The 25,247-nt window shown below is 36.6% G+C and overlaps 1 protein-coding gene across 3 annotated transcripts in view; it reads right to left on the minus strand.

The window, feature by feature from the left end:
• CHN1 (chimerin 1) overlaps positions 1–25,247 on the minus strand; it is a 192,051-nt gene that overhangs the window by 135,219 nt on the left and 31,585 nt on the right. For all 3 annotated transcript variants that reach the window (XM_087435410.1, XM_004426645.3, XM_087435409.1), the window contains 2 exons: positions 6,827–6,865; positions 631–686 (listed from right to left, as the gene is read on the minus strand). In XM_087435410.1, coding sequence (XP_087291536.1) covers positions 631–686; positions 6,827–6,865 — 95 coding nt within the window. The remainder of the gene's footprint in view (positions 1–630; positions 687–6,826; positions 6,866–25,247) is intronic.

Raw genomic sequence — 25,247 nt, forward strand, 5'->3', positions numbered from 1 at the left:
GTATAGTTTTGTTAGATATTACAAAATCCTCATCAAGTTGTAGCATTTCACATTCCCATCAGCAATATATGAGAGCGTCTGTTTCCTCACAGTCTTATCAACTAAGGATATCCTAAGCTTCTGAACTTTTGTCAATGTGAAAGGGGAAACTGGCTCTCCATGTATTTTAATTTGCATTTCCCTTATTATTAATGAAGTTGAACATCTTTTCATATATTGTCATTTAACATATCTTTTTTGGTGAACTGTCCATGTCTTTTGCCCATTTTTTAAATCATGATTTAAATCTTTTTTTAATGGAAAAATTACTTCAACAATGGTACAATGATGCCTTCAAACTTTGCTTTAAAAAGAATAAAACATAAAAAATGGAAGAAAAATGTATGAATTAACTGAAAAAGAATACTAACATCACTTAAAACTACGCTGTCATATTCAAACAGTCCATTAAGAAGCAGCAGTTATTTCAAGTGAGAAGAATGTTAAGAAAAATGCATTCAAGTTATAATTTTAGGATGCTAACTAGCATAAACGGTTAATCCCACAAATAACCGAGCCACTCAGGAAAGGCAAAGCTTGGGGAAGAGAGGATTGAGAGACATTTTGTTGTAACCGTTTCATCACGCTCACCTCATTAGTACAGGTAATTCTCCGAGGATGCGGGGCTTCCTGCTGCAGCTGATACACTGCGAAGGCAGAAAGTAAAAGATGTCAGTGTCTCTTACGCAGAACATCAGCCTATATTAGGAATCACAAACTGGCTGCTTTCTTATGTTTACAATAAAACTGTGGTGCAGTCCCACTTTTTATTATATTAAAATTTGTTATAAACAAAGCCAAGAAAGTAAACCAAACTAAATTTAGCGAAAGCCCAGGAGCAAGCACAAATAGAAAAATCATAATCCACACAAGTGTCTTTTTACCTTATAACCAATCACGACTGGATATTTGGCTCTGTTTTCCATAATCTGGTCATTCATTTTCCCTAATTTTTGTGGATGTATTACATAAAGCATGTCTCTGATATAAACAAATAATGGTTATATATTTTCAAAGCACACTATTAAGTGTCAAACTTGAAATGAAATTTAGGATTTATAGGCTAGAAGTAACAGATATGCTGTTTTTCTCCCATTTTTATATTGTGAACATCTATCTTCAAAGATAATCTCCCCTAAAAACAAAATTTCTGAGTCAAAGTTACCACTACTGCTTCAACTAGGGCAAATGCAGCAAAAGAAAGAATTCTGGTACTGATATAACTTGCCGAGGAGAGGATAATTTTTAGGGTGTCTGAAAATGGATCAGTGAAAATTATACTGATACCATGACATTCTAGCCTCAAGTCAGGCTTTTTGATTTGAAATGAAGAAAGAATGAATACAATGTGTGGTTATCAGAGAAAGTACATTTATATATGTCTAAGTTTATCTCTGGGAGGGAATTTTTTTTCTATTTCTACATATATAATCACATATAATTAAATTTAAGACCATATTTAAATACTTAAAACATTTTGTCAACATAACATAAAACTACCCAGACATCTGAGGTTGTCAGATAAAGAATGACTAGATTTCAACTGGATATCATTATATAGACTCCATCTCTGACCATATTCATTCATACATATCATAGGAACATATATAAATATATACAATTAGACAATATATACAACTAAACCACATATATGTATATACACAATATATATACTGAGAACATCCACAAACACACATCACTGTTCTGTATTGCTGTGTAAAGGCGATATAGCATTGTGGCTAAGAACTTGAACTCTTGAACCAGACCACCTGGGGTCTGAACACTGGGGCTCTGCCAGTAACACTGCATACTGTGCCTTAGTGTTCCTCATTTGTAAAATGGGGATAATAGTTTCTATTTCATAGATTACTGAAAGGATTAAATAACTTACGATACGTAAAAGACTTAAAATAGTCCCTGGCACATAGTACACACTCAAAGATTAGCTATTATTACATGTAGGTGACTGATATTAATACATAAAATTCTTTACCATAATATTTGGTTACCAGGATGCATCTTGAGTTTATCACCAAAACATAACACCATGGTAATGCTATAATTTAAAAGGTACTGAGAAGATACAGACTTACTGTTCAAAAAATCAAAACCAAAGCACAGTCTCAGTTAATAATGTTTGAAATTTTACTGATAGAAATGTATTCCTTTGCCTTTTCTTCCTGGTTGCAAAAATCTCTAACAGAGGTAATAAATTAAAATAGTTTTAGATACTCATATTTTATTGTGAGAGTTAGTTTTTCAAAAATATTCCTGTGAATACATTTTTATAGATTAAAGAGATGATATGAAGGGAGTAATTCTGAGATGGGGAAGGGAAGGAGGAGAGCACTGAAACCAAACGTGTCTGGTCCCAACAGTGAGAGCACATGTGTATCACCCAGAGATATGTGTAAATCTCCATCCTCCCTAGAGAAGCTCAAACATGACTTTCAAAAAGGGAGGATTCTTCAGGGCCATTCCTTCATATTGGTAACTGTATAAGACGTGAAAATTCAGTTCACATTTCTGCTTTATCAGTTAATTCTCAAAAGATCAGTTGTTTTCCTTTATCAAGAAAATGCTTTGAAAAGTGCTGTCCTCTATGGAAACTCAATTATGAGAATTGAGTGGTAGTCAAGAAGGACATTAAAAGTTACTAGAGAAAGCAAAATGTTGATTTTGATTCCAAGTACAAACACTGTGGTATCTGGTTATCATCAGACATGCATCTACCTACTCAGTAAGCAAACATTAAGATAAGCCAGTGTGAAAAAAGGAGTAATTGTCACATGAGAATTTCACCCTTTGTTTTAATCAGAGTTTCAAAGGGTACAGTTCTGTTTCACGGAGAGAAGAAATTTTTAGACAAACGCCACCTCACTGGCTACCAATGGTTAGTCTATTATAAATAATACATAAAGTGGGCCTTTGGATATTATATAACTGAATATAACATACGAATTCAGGGAACACCTATCAAAAGGATCATTAAAAAACTATACACAGTAATAAAGACTAATTAATTCAGGCCCTTCTCAATTTAGAATTTTTAGTAATTTAAACTGGAACTCAGCTGAAATTTCAATTGCACAATCATTAAATGATTCACCAAAAATTAATAGTTAAATTCAAGATGAGAAGATATATAATTTAAAGTAGTTAACACTTTTCAATCATCTTAGAAGTGTCACTGCTTATATATTTATTAATGAATTTCTCAGTACTCAGAGACAATACATTGTTAATCAAGTTCAGAAATCACAAGTTGGTATCTTGAGGTCAAAACTGGCTCGCAAGTGTTTTGCTTGCTGTTTTCTAAATTTAAATTTGTTTTTAACATTTAAAAATTAAGAGATTTAACAACAACCAAAGCAGAAGAGAATTCCAGCTTCTCTTGAAAAATCAGCAGATGTGACAACATCGGACCCAGAGTTTTAAGTGACCACAATAAAATGAAGCTAATTACGAGCTACTCCCTACAGACAGGGCACCCATGCTCTACTTTCTCACAGTCACCCCCACCTGACTCGCTTGCCTCATTTATTACATGTTAGGCCTCTGTTTTAATTCAAGCAATACGTATCTAAAAGCAATAAAACTATTTATTTAAAAAGAGTGACCTCAACTTAGACTTCTTGTTAATTCTATTTTCCTATTGTTTTGTACTTGTAAGGTCTTAGAATTACATTTCCACAAACTCAAGTGAACCAAAATCAGAAAGCAGAACAGAGGCATGGGTAAAGTAAGTTTCTTAAAGGATCACAGTAAAAATAAGTTTCTTATAGACTCTCATTGTGAAAAGCTATTCAGATCCCACCATGCTAAAGACAGAAAAAAAAACCTTAACATGCTGCGTCTCGACATTAAAATTTAACTGTCCCCTTTAGTTTTATAGATTTAATACATAATAAGTGAACAACCAGAACATTCTGAATAGTTTTTGTTCTGCTTGTACCTCCCTATGTGGACTGACATATCTGATTTCTTAAAAATCTCAATCCATTTAGATTTCACTACCATTTTGAGAAATTTTTTTTAATTACAAAAATTAAAGTCACATCACAGAGAAGATGATGACTGCATTACGGTTTGTCAGTCCCTAAGACTGTCATAAAATTTACTGCCAATTATCAGTTCTAAACAAGACATACGTAGGTCTAGACTCGGAATTAAACAAAATGGCTCAATTATTAAGGGTACTGGGCAGGGCCTACTACCCCAGTTATTTAAAATTCCAGTCTCGGGGCCGGCCTGGTGGCGCAGTGGTTAAGTTCACGCACTCTGTTTTGGCAGCCTGGGGTTCACTGGTTCGGATTCCAGGCGGGGACCTACGCACCGCTCATCAAGCCATGCTATGGCGGCATCTCATATACAACTTAGAGGAAGATGGGCACAGATGTTGGCTCAGGGCTAATCTTCCTCAGCAAAAAGAGGAAGACTGGCAACAGATGTTAGCTCAGGATCAATCTTCTGCACCAAAAAAAAAAAAAAAAAAAAAAAAAAAATTCCAGTCTCTATTGATGAAATAAGGGTGTCAATGGGACGGGACTGTCAGTCTTTAAAATTTTTCCCATTAAAATGCACAGACTTCTAAACAGACGAACTTTTTAGGATACTATTAATAAATATCTTACTGGAGATTATCTACAGCTAGCGGAATATAAAACTGCAAAACTGTCTGATAATGGCAAAGACCAAACAAACAAACGAAAAGCAAATTAAAAAACTCAACCTAATCATAATTTCTTCAGGATCAGAATTTTGACAAACACATTTAACAATGTATATGATCATCATAGCAATTACTTCCATATTAGAATGCAATTTTTACATGTTTTCTTATTAGTTAAAATTTGCACATATTCACATTCTTGGAAGACAATACCATGATTTTATAAGAAAAATTGACATGACCAGTTTTAAAAATGAACCTTTCCACTTGGCTTTAACATAGTTTAATCATAAAATTTCCTTGAATTGGTAGTTTTTTCACTTGATGGTAAGATTAAAAGTCTATTCTAATAATTTCCTCCCTGTTTCTACTATTAAAACGATGGGGGGTGGGGCAGGAACTCAGGCACTGAAGTTACTAACAGAAACTATAAGACTTAGTGGCAGAGGGGCCGGCCCCATGGCTTAGCGGTTAAGTGTGTGTGCTCTGCTGCTGGTGGCCCGTGTTCGGATCCCGGGCGCGCACCGATGCACCGCTTCTCCGGCCATGCTGAGGCGGCGTCCCATATACAGCAACTAGACGGATGTGCAACTATAACATACAACTATCTACTGGGGCCTTGGGGAAAAAAAGGAGGAGGATTGGCAATAGATGTTAGCTCAGAGCCGGTCTTCCTCAGCAAAAAAAAAAAGAGGAGAATTAGCATGAATGTTAGCTCAGGGCTGATCTTCCTCACAAAAAAAAAAAAAAAGACTTAGTGGCAGAAATGTCACCAAAAAAGGAAACATGCCACTTTTTAAAAAAAAACAAATGATAGCTACTGTAAGACATCTGAAGATACAGAAAATACAAATTGCATATATTACATTTAGTAATCAATATTCTTCAGGAGGGAAAATAACCACCATGATTCAATAGCAGCCTGAGGCTTCATAAAAGCTCTGATATAAAAATGTGCAAAGTGCAAGTCAGAGCAAAGGGAACAAAGATAAACTGAAACTAGAAAATGCAAAGAAGAATTTTAAATAGACTGGCTGCCAACGAGATTATGAGACAAAACCTTTTGGAGGTAAAGAACATTACTCATTTTTATACATTCTTTGAACTATACTCCCCAGAAACAAAAAGGCAGCAGCAGGGGTAGGAGGAAAAGCATCCACGGCAATATTTTTAGAGACTGTTCCTATTTTGCTTACTATAATTAGCCCAAAGTAGCAACCTATTAAAACTATCTATTGTTCTGGGAACATGAAATCAACAAGAATCTGAATTGCTGCTCCTTCAGCCAGCAAATTTCAGCAACTTACAAATATCAAAATTAGAATAACATTTACAAAGATGTTAATAATGTATATTTAAAGCACACGTTTCTTAGGTGAGCTTACCCAACTCTATAGACAACAAATAAAAACTTACAGTGCCAGTTTCTGCAATAGTGCATTCGTGGATTTCTTTTAAAACTACTTTGGTTATATTAACCCTATTTCCACTTTTAAAAAATCTGAACTATCTTTTACTTGATGAAACAATATTCTCTAGGAAACAAGGAAGGGAAAAAAAAATAAAGCACTAAGAACCCAGGCTCTTTGAAGAAATTTTTATTCTAACGCAAAGTTTAAAGAGTAATACAGAATTCAAACGTCTCTCTTTTATATTTGGGAAAGCAATTGCCTAAAAAAAAACAAGACACTTCTTTTGCCTCTTTTCACCCATTCATTCTATCAAGATGGCCTTCTGACATCATCATTTATATATTCCTTTTTCATATAAATAATCAGGATCTGAGAACAATTAGATTGCTTGAATTTTCAGCTAGCTTCTCCTCAAATTAGTTTTATCAGCCATTGTCAATAAGAGGTCTCAAGTTGGATATGGAATTCCATGCAAGCTCTGAGGGATGAGATGCATTCTAGACACGCAAACCACACAAAGACTTGGTAGAAATACTCCTGTTTCCTCACAATTACTTCTATGCTATTGCCAAATCCTGTTGTGAACTAACTTTTCAGTAATGGAACAAAATGGAATGAACCTTCCTAACTAATGATCCTAATATTTTTATATTACTTATAAAGCACTATAACCCACCCAATTTAAAATTATTTGTATACTTACAGTAAGATTTCCAAACAGGAGGTCTATATTCATCTGTATCTGAAAGAATAAACATCAAATTAACATTACTGAATATTTATATTTTAAATGAGATATTTTAATTATTAATTCATTTAATATATATTTGTTGAGGTCTATTTGTGCTAGGCATTGTGCTAGGCACTAAAAGGCATTCAAAGGTTTTTTAGTCTTGGTCCTTACTTTCTTGGAGTTCAGTTTCACAAAGATGTTCAAAGAAAGTTATTATAGTTATTCAACTGCTTATCACATAAAAACATCCAAATTAATTTTTACCGCTGACACTCATTTCTTATAGTCACCGAGACACAAGTCAATAAAGTCTTTGTTTCTTTGGGCTTAATTCCATGATTATTTCATTGAAAGATCCCTAAAATCATTGGAATTTTTCTTTTTCAGTCAAATTGACCAGATAATTTTAATCCTCAAAAGCGTATTTCTGTATTTCCCCCATCGCATTTGGGGGATTCCAGTGTAACTGGTTTCCCTAACATCAGGAGAGAAGAGCAGCAAGGTGCAGATCTCAGTCCTCATACATCCTGGACAATCAAAGCCAGGAAATGAGAAATACTCCAATGGAAGAGAGTGTATCCAGGGAGCCACAAAGAACATGAGGCAAACATCTGCTCTTCAAGCCCATTTCCCCTCACTCTGCTTGAGTGCAGATGTAGGAGACAGTGTGAAGCGGCAGTGGAAAGAAATGGAAACACAAACACATGAGGGAGATGGAGGAATTAGAGAAAGGAGAGAGGCCAGCGTGGTGTGGCTTCTCATCAGGAGTGCACAGCTGAGGAATAACTTTGCCACCCAAAAGCCTTGCCCGCAAGGCCAGGTAGCCAAACCAGCAGACACAGCATTTTGGTGTGGGAAGGTGTGGCCAGCCACATCACCTGGCTCTGCTGGCATCCAACATGAACCCATTAAGGAATCTGATGCTAAAAATCTTGGTCTCCAAGGAGGCAGGAAAATTCCTGGAACGTTTATTGAGAAGGCGCAATCTAGCATATGTAGCTCAAGTAAAAATGGTCATAGACTCAAAACGTTCAGCCTCCAACTCCCAACCTTAAAATGCAACCCCACACTTCATTTATGATGTGTTATCATAAACCACACAAACACTGTGAGTAAGAGGGCTACAGCAAAACTACTAATGATAGGTGTAAGAACATAAAAGAAAATCCTAAGTCATGTAGAAAATGCTTGACACCCAGTAGAAGTGTTCGAATATGTTTTCTCAAAAAAACAAATAAAAGATTATATGAATAAATGAATGATGGATGAAGGAATCCAGCAAATACAGTTGACCCTCATTATTTGTGGTAGTTACATTCTATAAAGTCACCACAAACACTGAATTGACAAATACTGAACCACTGCTCCTGGGGAAAACCAAGTTAGGTTCCTACGAGCCTCTGTACATTTTCATCATCCAACCAATACACAGCCTTATTTCATGTGTGTTTCTGTTTAAAGACACTTTACTTAGTATATATTGTTGATTCATTAACACTGAACTCATGGCCACCAGCATTATAATGCATGCCTGAGTGAAGCTTATCTAACACATTTATTTTCTCCACAAGATACATCACAGCCTTGTTGCACTTAGAAACACCAGAGAGCACTTCAGCAGTATGCTGAACAAGAAAATCACCAATAAAAAATACACAAAAATGCGGCACTAAATAGACTATGAAAAAAACACTGTTTTCAGTATGAGAGCTGAAACAAAGAAGGCAGCGAGTCGCCTGGTTCAACCTCAGGTGGGAATCTGTGGGTCATGCAACTCAAATATTTTGCCACTCTATGAATGCTGGCAAATGACCATGAAAGTGTCACAGGTATTTACTTTAGGGTTACAAATAAATGCTAGCAAGTAAGTAAACTTGCAAAAGCAGAATCGTGAATAATGAGGATTGACTGTACATGAATGAGCAATTATTTAGGAAAACTGCCAACTCAGGTGAATTCACCTAGTAATGACATAAAGTTAGGATGAAATACGACCTTCCCACAGTGAAACACAGATACATACATATTTACTTTGCTAGGATGTGTGTGTGTGCGTGTGTGTGTTCAGGGGGGGGTTAATTATGTTGAGGTTTGTCTTAATAAGTAAATTATAATTAATTCAATTATATATTTTTAATACTAGGAAAATTTTGCCTGTAAGCATTCAAATTATTTTGTGATTTCTTTGATGACATATGAACACTGTTATAGTCATTCAATCCTAAATTGGTTCAGGGTTTAACGGGAGAGTGTATATTCACTCTCTCGGCACTAGCCCATATTCCATGTGCATCTCGGCCTCTTGCCAGGGTCTGAACAGCACAAGCTGCAGAGACCAGGCACCTCCTGACCCACCGTGTGGAAGTCACGATGTGTGGTCAGGAAGCCAGAAGGCCCTCAACCAGCCTGGGACCAGTGTAGTAAAGAATTTAACCTTGTTCCAAAAGAGGTCTGGCTTTTGCCCTTGGCTCCTAAGAGAGAGTTTTCCTTGCCTGGGAACCTTGGGCTAGTCAGAGTAACAATATGACTTAGGTGGGGCTTTGGGTCACACAGTATAATCAATCAACCATGTCTACGTAATAAAGCCCTAATAAAAACTGAACTCAAGGCTTGGGAGAGCTTCCTCGGTTGGAAATACTCCACGTGTATTGTCACACATCAATGCGGGAAAAGTATGCATACTGACTCCACAGAGAGAAGACAAGGGAAGCTCCACCTTTCTCCTGGACCCTGCCTTCTACGTACTTCTTCCCTTGGCTGATTTTAATCTGTAACCTTTCCCTGTAATAAACCATAACAGCGTTTAGTGAGTTCTGCGAGTCCTTCTAGAGAACTATCGAAACTGAGGGCGGTTTGGGGGAACCCCCTCCAACTTGCAGTTGGTGTCAGAGGTGAGGAAAGGCTTCGGGACAGTGCCCTCTAACTTCGTAGTTGGCCCTAACTCCTTGCAAACCCTATGCAAAGCCTGTACCTGAGCAGTGAGGGCCTTCTGGACTTGGACTTTGGAGAAGGTGAGAGAGAAAGAGGCAAATACTTCAAGTCCTGTCTCTGGGGAATTATGTATCTAGTCCTAGACAGGGTTTTCTTAGGGGAACATCAATCTTTACTTGCTGTGTGACTTTAGGAAATTTACTACCTCTCAGAATCTTAATTTCTTTATCTATAAAATAGAGTTAACGGTCTCATCTAAAATGGGAATAGTAACAACACAGGTCTGTTGTGTGGATTAAATTAGGTATCATACATAAAGCACCTTGCACTCAGGAGACCTTTATTAAATGAGTACCCTCTCCTGCTTTTACCAAAAGTGAATTTAAAAACACAATGATATTACCATATTAGCCTCAGGCCATTGCTAATGATTTCAGCCGTGCATTTTCTTCTTATTATTTTGTTCTTCCCTGTACATCTAGCTACTCTATTATAGAAGACTTTATTTAAGATGCTACAGATAACAATTATGTGGCCAAATAACCAAGAAATACTGGGAGAAAAGTCTGAGTTTCCTTTAATATTAAAACAATTCTAATTACTGACATTTAAGAGCACAGTTTCAGTTTTAGAAGTCTTTTCCTAGCAATCCAGTTTTTGCTGATGGGGGCATAAACTGGCACAACCTCTCTGGAGAGCAACTGGCAATAGCTATCACAAGCCTTTACAAGTGTGTAACACACAGCTGTTAAGGCAGAGCTTAAATGAGATGCTCTTGGAAGGGGAACATTTAAAAATTAGGACAGTCTTTCTTATGTTTAGGGGTAGAGACCTCAGGTTACCTTGGCATGGATCTTTCTGTTGACCATGTTAGGCAAAGGGCGGGCATCACTGTCCTCAGGACTCAGAGGAAAGGGGCCCACTGGGAGGGGAAGTTGATGGCTTAGAAAAACATGCCTCAACCTCTTGATATGTATAATTAGTTGCTAGAGTCGGGGAGACCAATTCTCCAGTACCCTAAATCCTTCTGGAAGAAGAAACATTACCGCAATCTTCGATTCCTCAGATTCCAAGTTAGGGAGTTCTGCCACAGAAGAAACACACAGCCCAAACCAAGTTCCGTTGCCAAGAAAAGGCAGAGAGACCCCTGAAATAAAATGACTTTTGAAGATGGATTAACTGAAACTGGTGAGCTAGGGTCACCAAAGGGCTTATGGGTTTATTAGGGAAGACAGATTCCGGCCCAGCATGATGCCAGAAGTGTCTCTGACCTCAGCCTCCTGGCGCACTGAATCCTTGAATATAAGCATGTAAACAAACATACTGCAATCCTGACCTCCAACTGGGGTCACTACTTTGACCTGGGCCAGGTCTGACCAAAAAGGGCATCCTAGCAGTAGTTAGACAAGCAACTATCAACAAACAATACAAGGCTGGTCTTCAACACTGACAGAAAGTGATACAGAGAATGAAGATACACAGTGTACTATTATACTGTAGTTCTCTTTGGGGCATTTGGAAGAGGATGGACCACCCTGGGACTGAGTAAGCGTCCCGGCATTCAGACTTGGAGGAGGAGACCACCTAAAGAGGAAGATACCTGCTAATTAGGGCACTGATTAATAGAAAAATACGGGAGGCTCCCAAATTTACATAACAGGTCATGTCAGTTCCTTCTGCATACCTTTTGACCCAGTAGTTCCACTTCTAGGAATTTATTGTAAAATAATTAAGGATGTTAAGAAAATATTAATACAGAATAATACTACCACACTATTACTTTTAAGACTAAAAAACTGGATTCAACTTAAATGCCCAAAAATTGGAAACTGATAGAATCAATTACGATATATTCCAATTTGAAGACACCTTGACTACATCAAAAGGACTTCACCTTTTAATGTTAGAAAGTCTATTCTCTTTAAATCTTTTAAACCAGTGGCTCTCAAACTTTCTGGTTTCAAAGACCTGGATTCTAAGGAGCTTTTAGTATCTATCGATATTAACCATATTAGAAATTAAAACAAATTTTAATAGTATTTATTTGTTAATTTATGAAAAAATAATAAACCTATCATATCTTAACATAACATTTTTATGAAAAATAACTATTTTTCAAAACAAAAATTTTTTTTTACATTTTGTAAATCTCTTTAATGTCTGGTCTAATTGAACACAGCTGGATTCTCATATTTGCTTCTGTATTCAATCTGTTGTGATATCACATGCCATGTACATTCTGGAAGATTCAACTAGATACCAAGAACGAATGAGAGTGAAAAAGGCCAATAATGTCTTATTATTATTATTAAAATAGTTTTGACTTTGTGGAAACTCTGAGAAAACTTGGGGGCCCCCAGGGGCTCCCCAGACTTACTTTGAGAACAGCTGTTTTAAATCATGATTTCCTTGGCATGTCTAGGATATGGAGTAAGGTGAGGTAAGATACATTTCCTCTAACAGAAGAAATATAAAAGTTAACTAAGAAGAGAACATAAGAGGAAATCATGAGTTCTTTTAGCAGTTCAAAGTCCTTCAGCTTCTTCAAAGGAAGTTATCAAGGGCCAATAACACCAGACGTCTGTGATCTGCCTTCAGCTGGAGGTCTCAAGGGCTCCTCTCATCACCTCGTTTTGATTCTGTCAGAAAATCCACCCAGACCAGGCACATAAATGTGACAGACTTCCATCACTAGAGCTTGATTGAGAATGACAGCCAGACAACATATGACTCAGCGACAGCTCATCCTAAAACCATCTTAAAAAACTCAGGGACAGCTGCTTAAAATAATCTTAGCATGGTATGGATGAGTGTTTAAATTAAGAACACACCCACAAAATCCATTAAAAGATTTTCTCCATTGCTTTTAACTGTCAGTAATACTTTTCATATCTACACAAAAAATAATTTTACATAAACTTCAAAGTTATGCTGGCATACAGAAATGTTGAAATAATCAGAAAGTTTCATTCATTCAATAAATATGTATTAAACACTTTCTATGAATAAGAGTGTTAGTTACAAGGTGGGTCCAGATATCGTTTATGCCTTCAAGGGCAGTAAGGAAAATAAGATGGGTGTTATTATTTACAAACAAGGTAATATAATAAGAGTAATACATAAGAGTATAATAACCATCATCTTGTCAAAATGTCTGACAAGAATAGGGCCCCAGTGAGTATTTGCTGAACTGATGAAAGAATGGAAGGAAAGAAGGAATTACCTTTGGCCAGAGTGTCAAGAAAGACAAACCAGAGGCGGTATCATCTGACAAGGGCTCTCATCGACGGATGATTTTTAGTCAAGGGGCTAAGGGAAGGAGACTGGAAGGAAGAGGGAGAACAACATTCTAAAAGAAGGAACACAGTGAATAAGGGCACAGAAACAAGAAAGTTCAGGAAGTGTTTGAGGAACTGCATATAATGCAAAGTGGCTGAAATAAAAGACACGTTGAAGGGGCCAGCCCAGTGGCACAGCTGTTAAGTTCCTGCACTCCACTTTGGCGGCCCAGGGTTGGCAGGTTCAGATCTCGGTCTCAGACCCACACACGACTCATCAAGCCATGCTGTGGCGGCGTCCCACATACAAAATAGAGGAAGACGGGCACAGATGTTAGCTCAGTGACAATCTTCCTCAAGCAAAAAGAGGAAGATTGACAACAGATGTTAGCTGAGGGCCAGTGTTCCTCACCAAAAAAAAAAGCATGTTGAAGAAAACTTGAGACTCAGGCACTGGAGGGAACCAGGGCTGAGTTGTCGAGGGAACATCCATAAGTAATGCACCATGTGTTTTTCTCCACTTTGTACTTACTTCCCATTAAACACTCAGAAGTCTGAGAGCAATACTGTAGCAGGGCCCAGGTCAAGTCTCACAAGTCAAAGAAAACAAGCCAGGCAGAAGGAAGGCCAAAGGTAGAAGAAACAGCAAGCAAACCTGATGGAGCAAAGCCTTACAGGAGGGAGAGAGTAATGGGCTCAAAAATCACAGGTGGTAGGCAAGACCTGGGAAAGTGGAGGCACAGCTCTATGTCCAAACAAGTGGGAGAGTAAGAAGACAGGTTCGGTTTGAGACATTCTCCTCTGTGACTCTAAGCAAAAATTTAAACAAATAAATTCAGAAAAACATGAGATCTTTAAACTATATGGAAAATAAAGGCCAAGTTGATTAGTATGTACAGTATGATTGCATTTTTATAAATGAAAGAAAAGATGTGATTATGTCAATGTGTATGTGTACAAACGGGGGCAGAGGGACAAGGAGAGAGGGTATGAAAGATCTAGAATGGCACATATGAATTTAAGTAACAGTAGTGATCTCTAGATCAGCCCTTCTCATGGAGGTTCCCCATGTGAACCACAGAACACAGAAAATTTGAGTGATATTTTCTCAGTTCTCCTAGGAATGGTAGATAACTTCTAGAATGTCATTCTAGAAGAACAGAGAGAAGTTAACTTAATACATACAATGGATGCCCTAGGTCATTGGGCATTTTCCTCTCCCAGAACGAGGAGGAAAAAGGCTTCTCTAGGTGATTTTCTCACCTTCTCAAAAGGTGGTAATTTTTACTTTTCTTATATATCTATGTAGTTTTTTAATTATATAATGAATATATTACATTTGTGCTAGGGAGCAAAAAAACTATTAAAAACAGAAAGTATAAGTTAACTATTTATAAGAAGAGAAAAACATGGACACTGATTCACGTAGAGAAAAGTCCCATTTAAGGAACTCCACAGGAAGTTCTAGTTGTTCTAAGTGGGCTCCTGAAATGAATACACTACCAGAGAAATCATATTTCCAGTCTGAGAGGCTTAGAAATCAATTACAAGCTTTCTGGCAAATTTATACCTAATAAATAAATGTAGAATCTCCTTCTAAAGTCTCTCAATTCCCCCTCAGAGTCTCTTTGGAGGTCTTCATTTACCTCTTCTCCCTGCTGAATGGCAAGCATTCATTATGGAAAACACGACAGTTTCTTAATTAAATTCTCTCTTACTTTTGGTTAATTGCTAGAATCACAAGTCAAGGAAATCTTAATTTTGCAAATTTTATCACGTTTATGAAAAACGATTCCAATTTTTTCTTGCTTTTTTAAACTCAAAGATACACATTTTAGACAAGATTTAGTGTTAAACTTGTTTTTGCCTATAATTTTCTTTTGTGCTTTTTTCCTCTAAATATTAATATTTTCAGGACATTCATTTTTCCTATAAATATTAAAAATTTCAAGATACTTATCTGTACCTTTAGTCAATGATTAAAAAAATCTTAGCATAATATATCTAGGATACTATCTTTGATAAGATATTATAATTTACAATATTAGGGCTAATGGGGAGGTACTTAAAGTGGTTCATTTATTGATTGGCAAGATTAAATCTACTTATAAATATCCTATTCTAAATTTTTAGGTTTATTTAAAACAGTGTATGATTGAGTAAATCTTTATGCTCTCTCCAATTAGATCCTATTTACATTCAGTATATCTATGGATGTAGTTGAAAATGACTGACCTTTGAAAACCACATACAAAAAATTCATTCTTTTTATTATATAGTTTTGTGTATCAATGTATAGTTATGTCTTATGAATTCTTTGGTTTTAGAACAATATTCCTCTGACGAAGTTTAAATCTGCTTAATTTTTTATTTTAAAAAATAAATAGTTCATTCTAGAACAGACTAGAAGGTTAAATTTAAGCTGTTTATTGTTTTAGGCTCAAACCAAAAAGGCTTTTACAACTTTTTAACAATATAATGGATTCTCTCAAAAAGGACTACGTTGCATTTTAAACGAGGTTTAGACTAATGACGCATGAACACTCAAAAACTATGTGATTAATGTTTTAAAGCATGTTGGTTTCAGATTGCTTTTGGTTTGAAAATTAACAATTTTGATTTCGGTAAAAAGAACGACATTTATTGACAAGAAAAAGAGCATGCCTTCCCTTCAAATGAAGACTCACCTTTCAACCAACTGGCAAGAGATTGCCTGCCCTGCTTTCATCAGAAAATGCGAGGCATTCCTAATAAACCCCTCATGCTGCCGGCCTGTTTCTGTACCACATTCTGGCACACCCAGATAATGGGATGCTTGTGGCCACAAAACCCCATTTTACTATAAAGTGACCTTTTAAAAGAACAAGGGCATAAAGTTCACAATAAATATCAAACAATTACTACTGTTAACATTTGAAAGAAAACAACTAAACTTCTTACTCTAAAAGAAATACATTCCTTGGAATACAAAAATTCGCAGTAAAAAATTAAAAGGCTTATAATAACATACACAATCCTAACCTAATGAAGAAACAAATAAAAAAGAGCTTCGCTAGGTTTCCAGGTACCTCATATCCTGACTAAACTTCTTTCCTGGAAAATGCTTCAAAATCTGCAAAGCAAGCTTTTCAACTAAGATAATTAAAATTCCCTCTGCAAAGTCATGGCCAAATGAGGTCAGTTCAATTCACTCTTGGAAGAAATGAAGTCATTTAAAACTGTTTCAAGTTAAAAACTGATGTGTCATAATACACTTTTCACAAAAATAAACCATTTTTAAAACCAAAGATAATTGTTTTTAATTCTTCAGAGAATAATGACCCAGAACTGTTAATATATGGAAAAAAACTTCTGAGACAGTGTAACTACAGTGCTCACATGTAACTTCATCAAAGACCTCCAAACACAAATATTTTGCAAATGCAGTGCTCAACTCTTCACCACGAACCCATAGCTTGGGTCAATAAACCCTCCTAAATGGAATGAGAACCAAACTTGGAAACCTCTCCGTTTTAAAACTCAAGCTTGACCTTTTATTAAAGACCTAGGCAATGTTTCCTCTAACCAACTTGGCAGACCTCCCAGACAGACTACACAAACAAAGTCCTTCTGCTTACTCAGATCTTTTCACTATACTCTTGGAAACAAAAAGCTATATACAAGAAGTGGGTCATTTGACTCAATTCAAAGGTAAAGGTTGTCATTTTCCAACCTACTATTTCTTTTTCTAGACTACAAGTCATATCTCTCTGAGGTTTTCTCTTTAAAGGATCTGATAATTTCTGGTAATGTTTATCCTAACATGTTGACATATTAACACCAAGTTCTCGGATATGCCCACTTAACCACAAGGTTTCTAACAGAGAACTCTGAAAAGAGATTTAGCTCCTTCCTACCAAGCCTCTCAGTAACTACTCAACATCTCCAAATGGCTCCCATTTGGATTTTGTTAGGTAAGTAAAAAAATCTCACCTTTAATAACATGATACATTTTCTAAAACCCCCCACCACGAAAAATAGAATACACAAAACCCAACAATGGCAGTCAAGCATACCCTTCTACTCGATTTCTTTGCATCTCACATGTGTAAAATTAAACTGTAATAAATTAATTTTTTATGAAGTCCTGTGATTCATCCTTAAAAAAATATACTATACAGTATATACATTTCACTACACACACACAAAGTATACTTAATGAATACTTTTTCCATATCCAACAACTTAAGACTTTTAACCATCCAGAGCACTTGAAGTTACAGAAATTAAAAACGTTAACCACACGAAAACTCTTCGCAGAATTTTTATTTTTTTACAAATACAAGTTCTGGAAAATAACCATCTAAAACTATACTTTTAGTGGGGATCTTCCTACTCAGTTACCTAAGGACTAGAACTCAGTTGTCTCAAATGCCCACACCTCCTTCAGCAGACACAGTATCTCTCTTTCTTGTTCTTTTCTCAAAGGAAAAGTTGAAAACAATGTTTTTCTCCTGTTCTTATTCATCCTTTGGGACGAATTATTCCCAACCCATGCATTTCCCATACACCAACATAGTTTGGTAGCAGTGACTCACTTGGATCCTTGCCCTTGGAAAAGGAATCTATCACCATATTTTCAGCTTAGGAGTATGCAATCTAATGTGTTTATTAGAATGTACATTGTTTTTTGAGAGATTCATAGAATAGAGGATTCCCTAGTGATGTGAGTCAATATGTCATTTGCCAGCAAGTATTAAAACAGCAACCTTTCCAAGTCTTGCCTTACATCAGTGCTTTCAAACTTTATCAAGAGAACAGGTACTCAGAACACAGGGTGTACTAGCCCTTAAATGAAATTCTATGGAGAAGAGAAATAACACTCCTATTATTAATACTCTGACATCACAGATAACGAAACAGGAAAAGATCACATTCCTCATCTTATGATAATTTCCTAATGCATTTCTTTTAAGTTGGACTTCTCTGGGAAAAAGTCACCAAAAAAAAAAAGTGGATTCTGACGAACACAGAAAAGTATGCTTTAGATTACAAGATGCAGAACCAAATGTGGAATAGGACAGCTCACAGCTGTAGGAAAGAAAGCAAAGTCAGATATGGAAGTAATATTGTGTCTACCACAAATGAGCAGAGTTGGGTAATTCTAAGCACATGCTAACTGTCCCAAGGTATAATAAAATGCTCAGCATGTTTTAATTAACTGTGCTTTGACTGTACACATGACAGTATAGGCTGCCAAGACGCTAAAACTCTTCAGAAATGGGAACTTGTATTCCAAATTGATAGGTACCTATTTTACTTCCTTTGAGAGCAGAACCCAGAGCATAAAAGATCTGGGGTTGTGGTCTCTCTTGCCAACAACCGCACCCAACAAGGCCTAAAATGAACATGCGCATGGACTTATTTGTGTTAAACAAGCTCTTGCAGTGTGGAGACAGAAGGAGCAACTAACTGCAAGTGTAATAGCAACAAAGGCCCACCTTTTCTCAATTCTAAATCCAAACGCTTTGAAAAGTGAAAGCATTTTTATAATTCATTTGGCAGCAAATCCTGGTCTGAGCTGAACCTGAAAGTACTTTTTAAATTCTTTATAACTCATTTGATGGCAAAAACTTCACCTGAATGGATTTGAGAATATTTTCAGTCGTTATTTATTCCATTGAGTGTGACTGTTCATTGTTTCACTGCAGAAATATTAATGTGTGATTACAGAGTGATGTTTGAGACACTGCTGGGTGTTATAAAATATACTATATATATATTACAAAATGTATTACCTTTCTAAAATCTGAAAAATTCTGAATTCTAACACATATCTGTTACTAAGGGTTTTGGATAAGGGATTACAGACCCACTACTGTTATTAATATTTATGGCTGATCATGTTAAAACATAAGTCAGAACATGACACTTTTCCACTAGATTCTCTCCAATGGCTTCCTGTGTCACTCAGAATAAAAGCAAAACTCTTTACAACTGCCTACAGGATTGCTGTTCAAAGAGGACCACAACATTGGCATTATCTCATAATCTGTTAGAAATGCAGAACTGTAGGACCCAACTATGAATAGAAGCTGCATTTTCACAAGATCCCCAGGTCTTGTGCATGCACCTGATTTTTCAGAAGCACTGACCTAGAAGACCTACAAGATCTGTCCTTCTTATCTTGCTGAGTTCATCTCCTACTTCTCTCCCCCTCACCCACTCTTCTCTAGTCTCTTTGGTTTCCTTGTCATTCATCAAACATACGAGACACACTTCCACCTTACTGTTCCCTCGGACTGCGTGTCTCCCCGCAGGTAACTCTATGACTTGTTCCCTCACCTGCTTCAGTTCCTCACTCAAAAGTCACCTTCTCAGTGAAGCCTTCCCTGTCACCCTATCAGAAAAGTTCAAAATCCCCTGACAATTCATAAATTCCTGGGTTTCTTTCTTTCTAGTACTTATCACTATCTAAAATGCTAACATTTTACCAAATTACGTTGCTTTTTGTTTGTCTCTTCCCACTAGAATGGAAGCTTCAAGAGGGCAGGGATTCTTTTGTCTGTTTTTCACACCACTGTATCCTTAACGCCTAGAGCAGCAAATCTCAGTGTGGTCTGTGGACCCTTGTGGATCACTGAGACTCTTTCAGGGGGGTGTATCAGTCATCACTTAAAAAAAAATTCAGTTTCACAAACGAAAATGAAAATGTGCCATACCCCAAATCATATGGGATGCAGCAAAAGCGGTCCTGAGAGGGAAACTCATAGCAATAAAAGCCCACCTTAACAAACAAGAAAAACCCCAAATAAGCAACCTTAAATTGCACCTAACAGAACTAGAAAAAGAAGAACAAACAAAGCCCAAAGTCAGCAGAAGGAGAGAAATAATAAAAATCAGAGCAGAAATAAATGAGGGCTGGCCCTGTGGCTTAGTGGTTACATGCACGCACTCCGCTGCTGGCGGCCTGGGTTCGGATCTCAGGCGCGCACCAATGCACCACTTCTCTGGCCATGCTGAGGCCGCGTCCCACATACAGCAACTAGAAGGATGTGCAGCTATGACATACAACTATCTACTGGGGCTTTGGGGGAAAAAATAAATAAATAAAATTAAAAAAAAAAAAAAAACTTTGTTAAAAAAAAAAAAAAAAGAAATGAAATTGAGACCAAAAAACAGTAGAAAGGATTAATGAAACAAAGAGTTGGTTCTTTGAGAAGATAAACAAAATTGACAAACCTTTAGCCAGACTTACTAAGAAAAAAGGAGAAAAGGCTCAAATAAATAAAATTAGAAATGAAAAAGGAGAAATTACAACGGATACCACAGAAATACAAAGGATTATAAGAGAACACTATGAGAAATTATATGCCAACCAATTGGACAATCTAGAAGAAATGGATAAATTCTTAGACTCATACAACCTCCCAAAACTGAACCAAGAAGAAATGGAGAATCTGAATAGACCAATCACAAGTAAAGAGATTGAAATAGTAATCCAAAACCCCCCAAAAAATAAAAGTCCAGGACCAGATGGCTTCTCCAGTGAATTTTACCAAACATTCAAAGAAGATTTAATACCCATCCTTCTCAAACTATTCCAAAAAATGGAGGAAGATTGAACACTTCCTAATTCATTCTACGAGGCCAACATCACCCTGATACCAAAGCCAGACAAAGACAATACAAAGAAGGAAAATTACAGGCCAATATCACTGATGAACATAGATGCAAAAATCCTCAACAAAATATTGGCAAACTGAATACAGCAATACATTAAAAAGATCATACACCATGACCGAGCGGGATTTATACCAGGGACACAAGGATGGTTCAGCATCCACAAATCAATCAACGTGATACACCACATCAACAAAACAAAGAATAAAAACCACATGGTCATCTCAATAGATGCAGAGAAGGCATTTGACAAGATACAACATCCATTTACAATAAAAACTCTCAACAAAATGGGTATAGAAGGAAAGTACCTCAACATAATAAAGGCTATTTATGACAAACGCACAGCCAACATCATACTCAACGGGGAAAGGCTGAAAGCCATTCCTCTGAGAACAGGAACAAGACAAGGCTGCCCAGTCTCACCACTCTTATTCAACATAGTACTGGAGGTTTTGGCCAGAGCAATTAGGCAAGGAAAAGGAATAAAAGGAATCCAAATAGGCAACGAAGAAGTGAAACTCTCACTATTTGCAGATGACATGATTTTATATACAGAAAACCCTAAATAATCCATTGGAAAACTATTAGAAATAATCAACAACTACAGCAAAGTCACAGGGTACAAAATCAATCTACAAAAATCAGTTGCATTTCTGTATGCTAATAACGAACTAACAGAAAGAGAGCTCAAAAAGATAATACCATTTACAATTGAATCAAAAAGAATAAAATATCTAGGAATAAATCTTACCAAGGAGGTGAAAGACCTATATAATGAAAACTACAAGACATTATTGAAAGAAATCGATGATGACATAAAGAAATGGAAAGACATCCCATGCACATGGATTGGAAGAATAAATATAGTTAAAATGTCTATATTACCTAAAGCAATCTACAGATTCAATGCAATCCCAATCAGAATCCCAATGACATTCTGCACAGAAATAGAAAAAAGAATACTAAAATTCATATGGGGCAACAAAAGACCCCGAATAGCTAACGCAATCCTAAGAAAAAAGAACAAAGCTGGAAACATCACAATCCCTGACTTCAAAACATACTACAAAGCAACAGTAATCAAAACAGCGTGGTACTGGTACAAAAACAGACACACAGATCAATAGAACAGAATTGAAAGCCCAGAAATAAAACCACACATATACGGACAGCTAATTTTCAACAAAGGAGCTAAGAACATAACAATGGAGAAAGAAAAGTCTCTTCAATAAATGGTGTTGGGAAAACTGGACAGCCACATGCAAAAGAATGAAAGTGGATGATCTGCTATCGCCATTCACAAAAATTAACTCAAAATGGATCAAAGACCTGAAGGTGAGACCCGAAACTATAAAACTCATAGAAGAAAATATAGGCAACACACTATTTGACATTGATCATAAAGGAATCTTTTTGGATGCCATGCCTACCCAGACAAGGGAAACTAAAGAAAAAATAAGCAAGTGGGACTTTACCAGATTAAAGAGCTTCTACAAGACAAATGAAACCAGAATCAAGATGAACAGACAACCCACCAGCTGGGAGAAAATATTTGCAAAACATGTATCTGACAAAGGGTTAATCCCCATAATATATAAAGAACTCACACAACTGAACAACAAAAAAACAAACAACCCGGTCAAAAAACAGGCAGAGGAAATGAACAGACACTTCTCCAAAGAAGATATACAGATGGCCAATAGGCACATGAAAAGATGTTCAACATCACTAATCATCAGGGAAATGCAAATCAAAACAACACTAAGATATCACCTCACGACCATTAGAATGGCTATAATCATGAAGACAAAAAACAACAAATGCTGGAAAGGATGTGGAGAAACAGGAACCCTCATACACAGCTGGTAGGAATGCAAACTGGTGCAGCCTCTATGGAAAACGGTATGGTGATTCCTCAAAAAATTAAAAATAGAAATACCCTATGATCCAGCTATCCCACTACTGGGAATCTATCCAATGAACCTGAACTCAACAATTCAAAGAGGCTTCTGCACCCCTATGTTCATTGCAGCATTATTCACTACAGCCAAGAAGTGGAAGCAACCCAAGTGTCCCTCAACTGATGATTGGATCAAGAAGATGTGGTATATATATACAATGGAATACTACTCAGCCATAAAAAAAAGACAAAATCGTCCCATTTGAAACAAGATGGATGGACCTGGAGGGTGTTATGTTAAGCAAAATAAGCCAGAAAGAGAAAGACAAACATAGTATGATCTCACTCATATGTGGAATATAAACCAACACACGGACAGAGAAAACTGTATTGTGGTTACCAAGGGCAACGGGGGTAGGGGGTGGGCACAAGGGGTGAAGGGAGACATGTAAATGGTGATGGACAAACAAAAACGTACAACCAAAAATTTCACAATGTTATAAACTATTAAAACATCAATTTAAAAAAATTGGATTGTCCAACATAAAATAAAATAAAAAAAAATTCAGGGGGCTGGCATGGTGGCGCAAGCAGTTGAGTGCACGCACTCTACTGTGGCGGCCCGGGGTTCGCCGGTTCGGATCCCAGGCGCGCACCGACACACTGCTTGTCAAGCCATGCTGTGGCGCCGTCCCATATAAAGTAGAGGAAGATGGGCATGGATGCTAGCTCAGGGCCAGTCTTCCTCAGAAAAAAGAGGAGGATTGGCATCAGATGTTTGCTCAGGGCTGATCTTCCTCACAAACAAACAAAAAATTCAGTTTCACTTAAGAATTTCCTTGATGAAGCAGTTTAAAAAGTATTAATTTTACTAAATCGCGACATTTGAGTACGTGTCTTTCTAATATTCTGTGTGACAAAACAGGCAGTGACCATTAGGCACATCTGCTGCATCCTGACGTCTGATGGTGTCTTGAGAAAAAGCACATGTGAGATTATGCGAGCTGTGAGCGGAACTAGCTGCAATTTTCATAAACACCATTTCACCGGAAAGAATGACTGACAAACTAGGACTACGCAGACTTGGGTATCTGGCAGATATTTTCTTGAAAATGAACAGAGTGAGTTTGTCACTTCAAGGAAAATAACTGACAGTATTCATTGCCAGTCATAAAATTCAAGCTTTCAAGTGAAAATTATAACTTAGGGAAATTTGTATCCATGACCATGAGCTTGACAGTTTGTTAATATTTAAAGACTTTTCTGATGAAATCGATGGTGATATTAAACAAAGTGATTTGTTGATATATTGTATGATAAAATGTGTTAACATTTGGAAGATTTGCCCAACTCAATGTACTACCATTTTTGAAATGACAAAAGCGTGGGTAAAAGATCCAGTCAAAGTACACGATAGACCAATGGATTTTAACGTAACAGAGTAGAAAATGTTCATTGAAATAGTTTCAGAGTCTACACTGTAATTTACCTTTAAGGAACTACCACTTGTCAAGTTTTGGTGTAGTATGAAAAAATATCCACAACTATTTGAAAATATTATTAAAATATTTTCCCCTTTTCCAACTACATATCTGTATGAGATCAGATTTTCTTCATATACTACAATCAAAACATATTGCAACAGATGATTACAGATATGAGCTTTCTTTTAAGGTAGACATTAAAGGGTTTGTAAAAATGAAAAGAATGCCACTCTTCTCACTACATTTAAAAATATAGCTATTTTTCATAAAATATTGTTTTTGCTAACATGTAATGGGTTTATTATTATTTTTAAATCAATTGATCTTTTTTTTAAATTTCTCAATTTTACTTTCAAATACAGTAAACAGTAATACATATAACCCACATAAACAAATGTTCCTTAGGTCCCTCAATAATGTTTAAGAGTGTAAAGGGGTCCTGAAATTAAAAAGTTTGAGAACCACTGGCCTAAGACAATAACTAGTAGATAGCAGTACATTTTGTTGCACTGAACACTTACAATGTGCTGGGCTTTTGTTAAATGCTTTTACACTTATTTCATTTATGCCTCACAACCACCTTATAAAGTAGGTATTATTACTATCATCATTTTATAGATAAGAAAACCAGTACTGGGAAGAGATCAAGGCATTTGTTTAGTCACAGGCAGCAGAGCCAGTACTTGAGCAAGAGATCATGTGACTCCAGATCGCATGCTCCTAACCACTACTGACAATATCATAAAAGGATGCTAGTTTAGAAACAAGATAAACAATGCAAAGCCAGGTGACTACATTTAAAAACATCAAGGCAATAAGAAGGAGCCAAAATACAAAGCCCTTTGGGTTGGGGACTGAAGGGAGACAACCTAAGGAGGTTCATGTGAGCAGAAGAAAGGCCAGGACAACTTCTCAGAGGCAGAATGTAGATGTTTGAGGAAATATTTCAAGCGTAGCCCACAAGGATACAACAACTATCACTAGGCTGAAGAGTGAATAATAAAATCCCTGAGATGTTTCTTTAACGTCAAGATCAGCTTCCAAGGATAGCAGAGATAAGCCATATCCCTTATGCTCAGGTTCATTCATGATGCTATTAAAGTCTTCTTGCTCTGTTGTTTCCCTGTAGCTCA

The sequence above is a fragment of the Ceratotherium simum genome, chromosome 9 (genome assembly GCF_057802395.1).
Source record: "Ceratotherium simum simum isolate JZ-2026a chromosome 9, ASM5780239v1, whole genome shotgun sequence".
In the NCBI taxonomy this organism is placed as follows: Eukaryota; Metazoa; Chordata; class Mammalia; order Perissodactyla; family Rhinocerotidae; genus Ceratotherium; species Ceratotherium simum.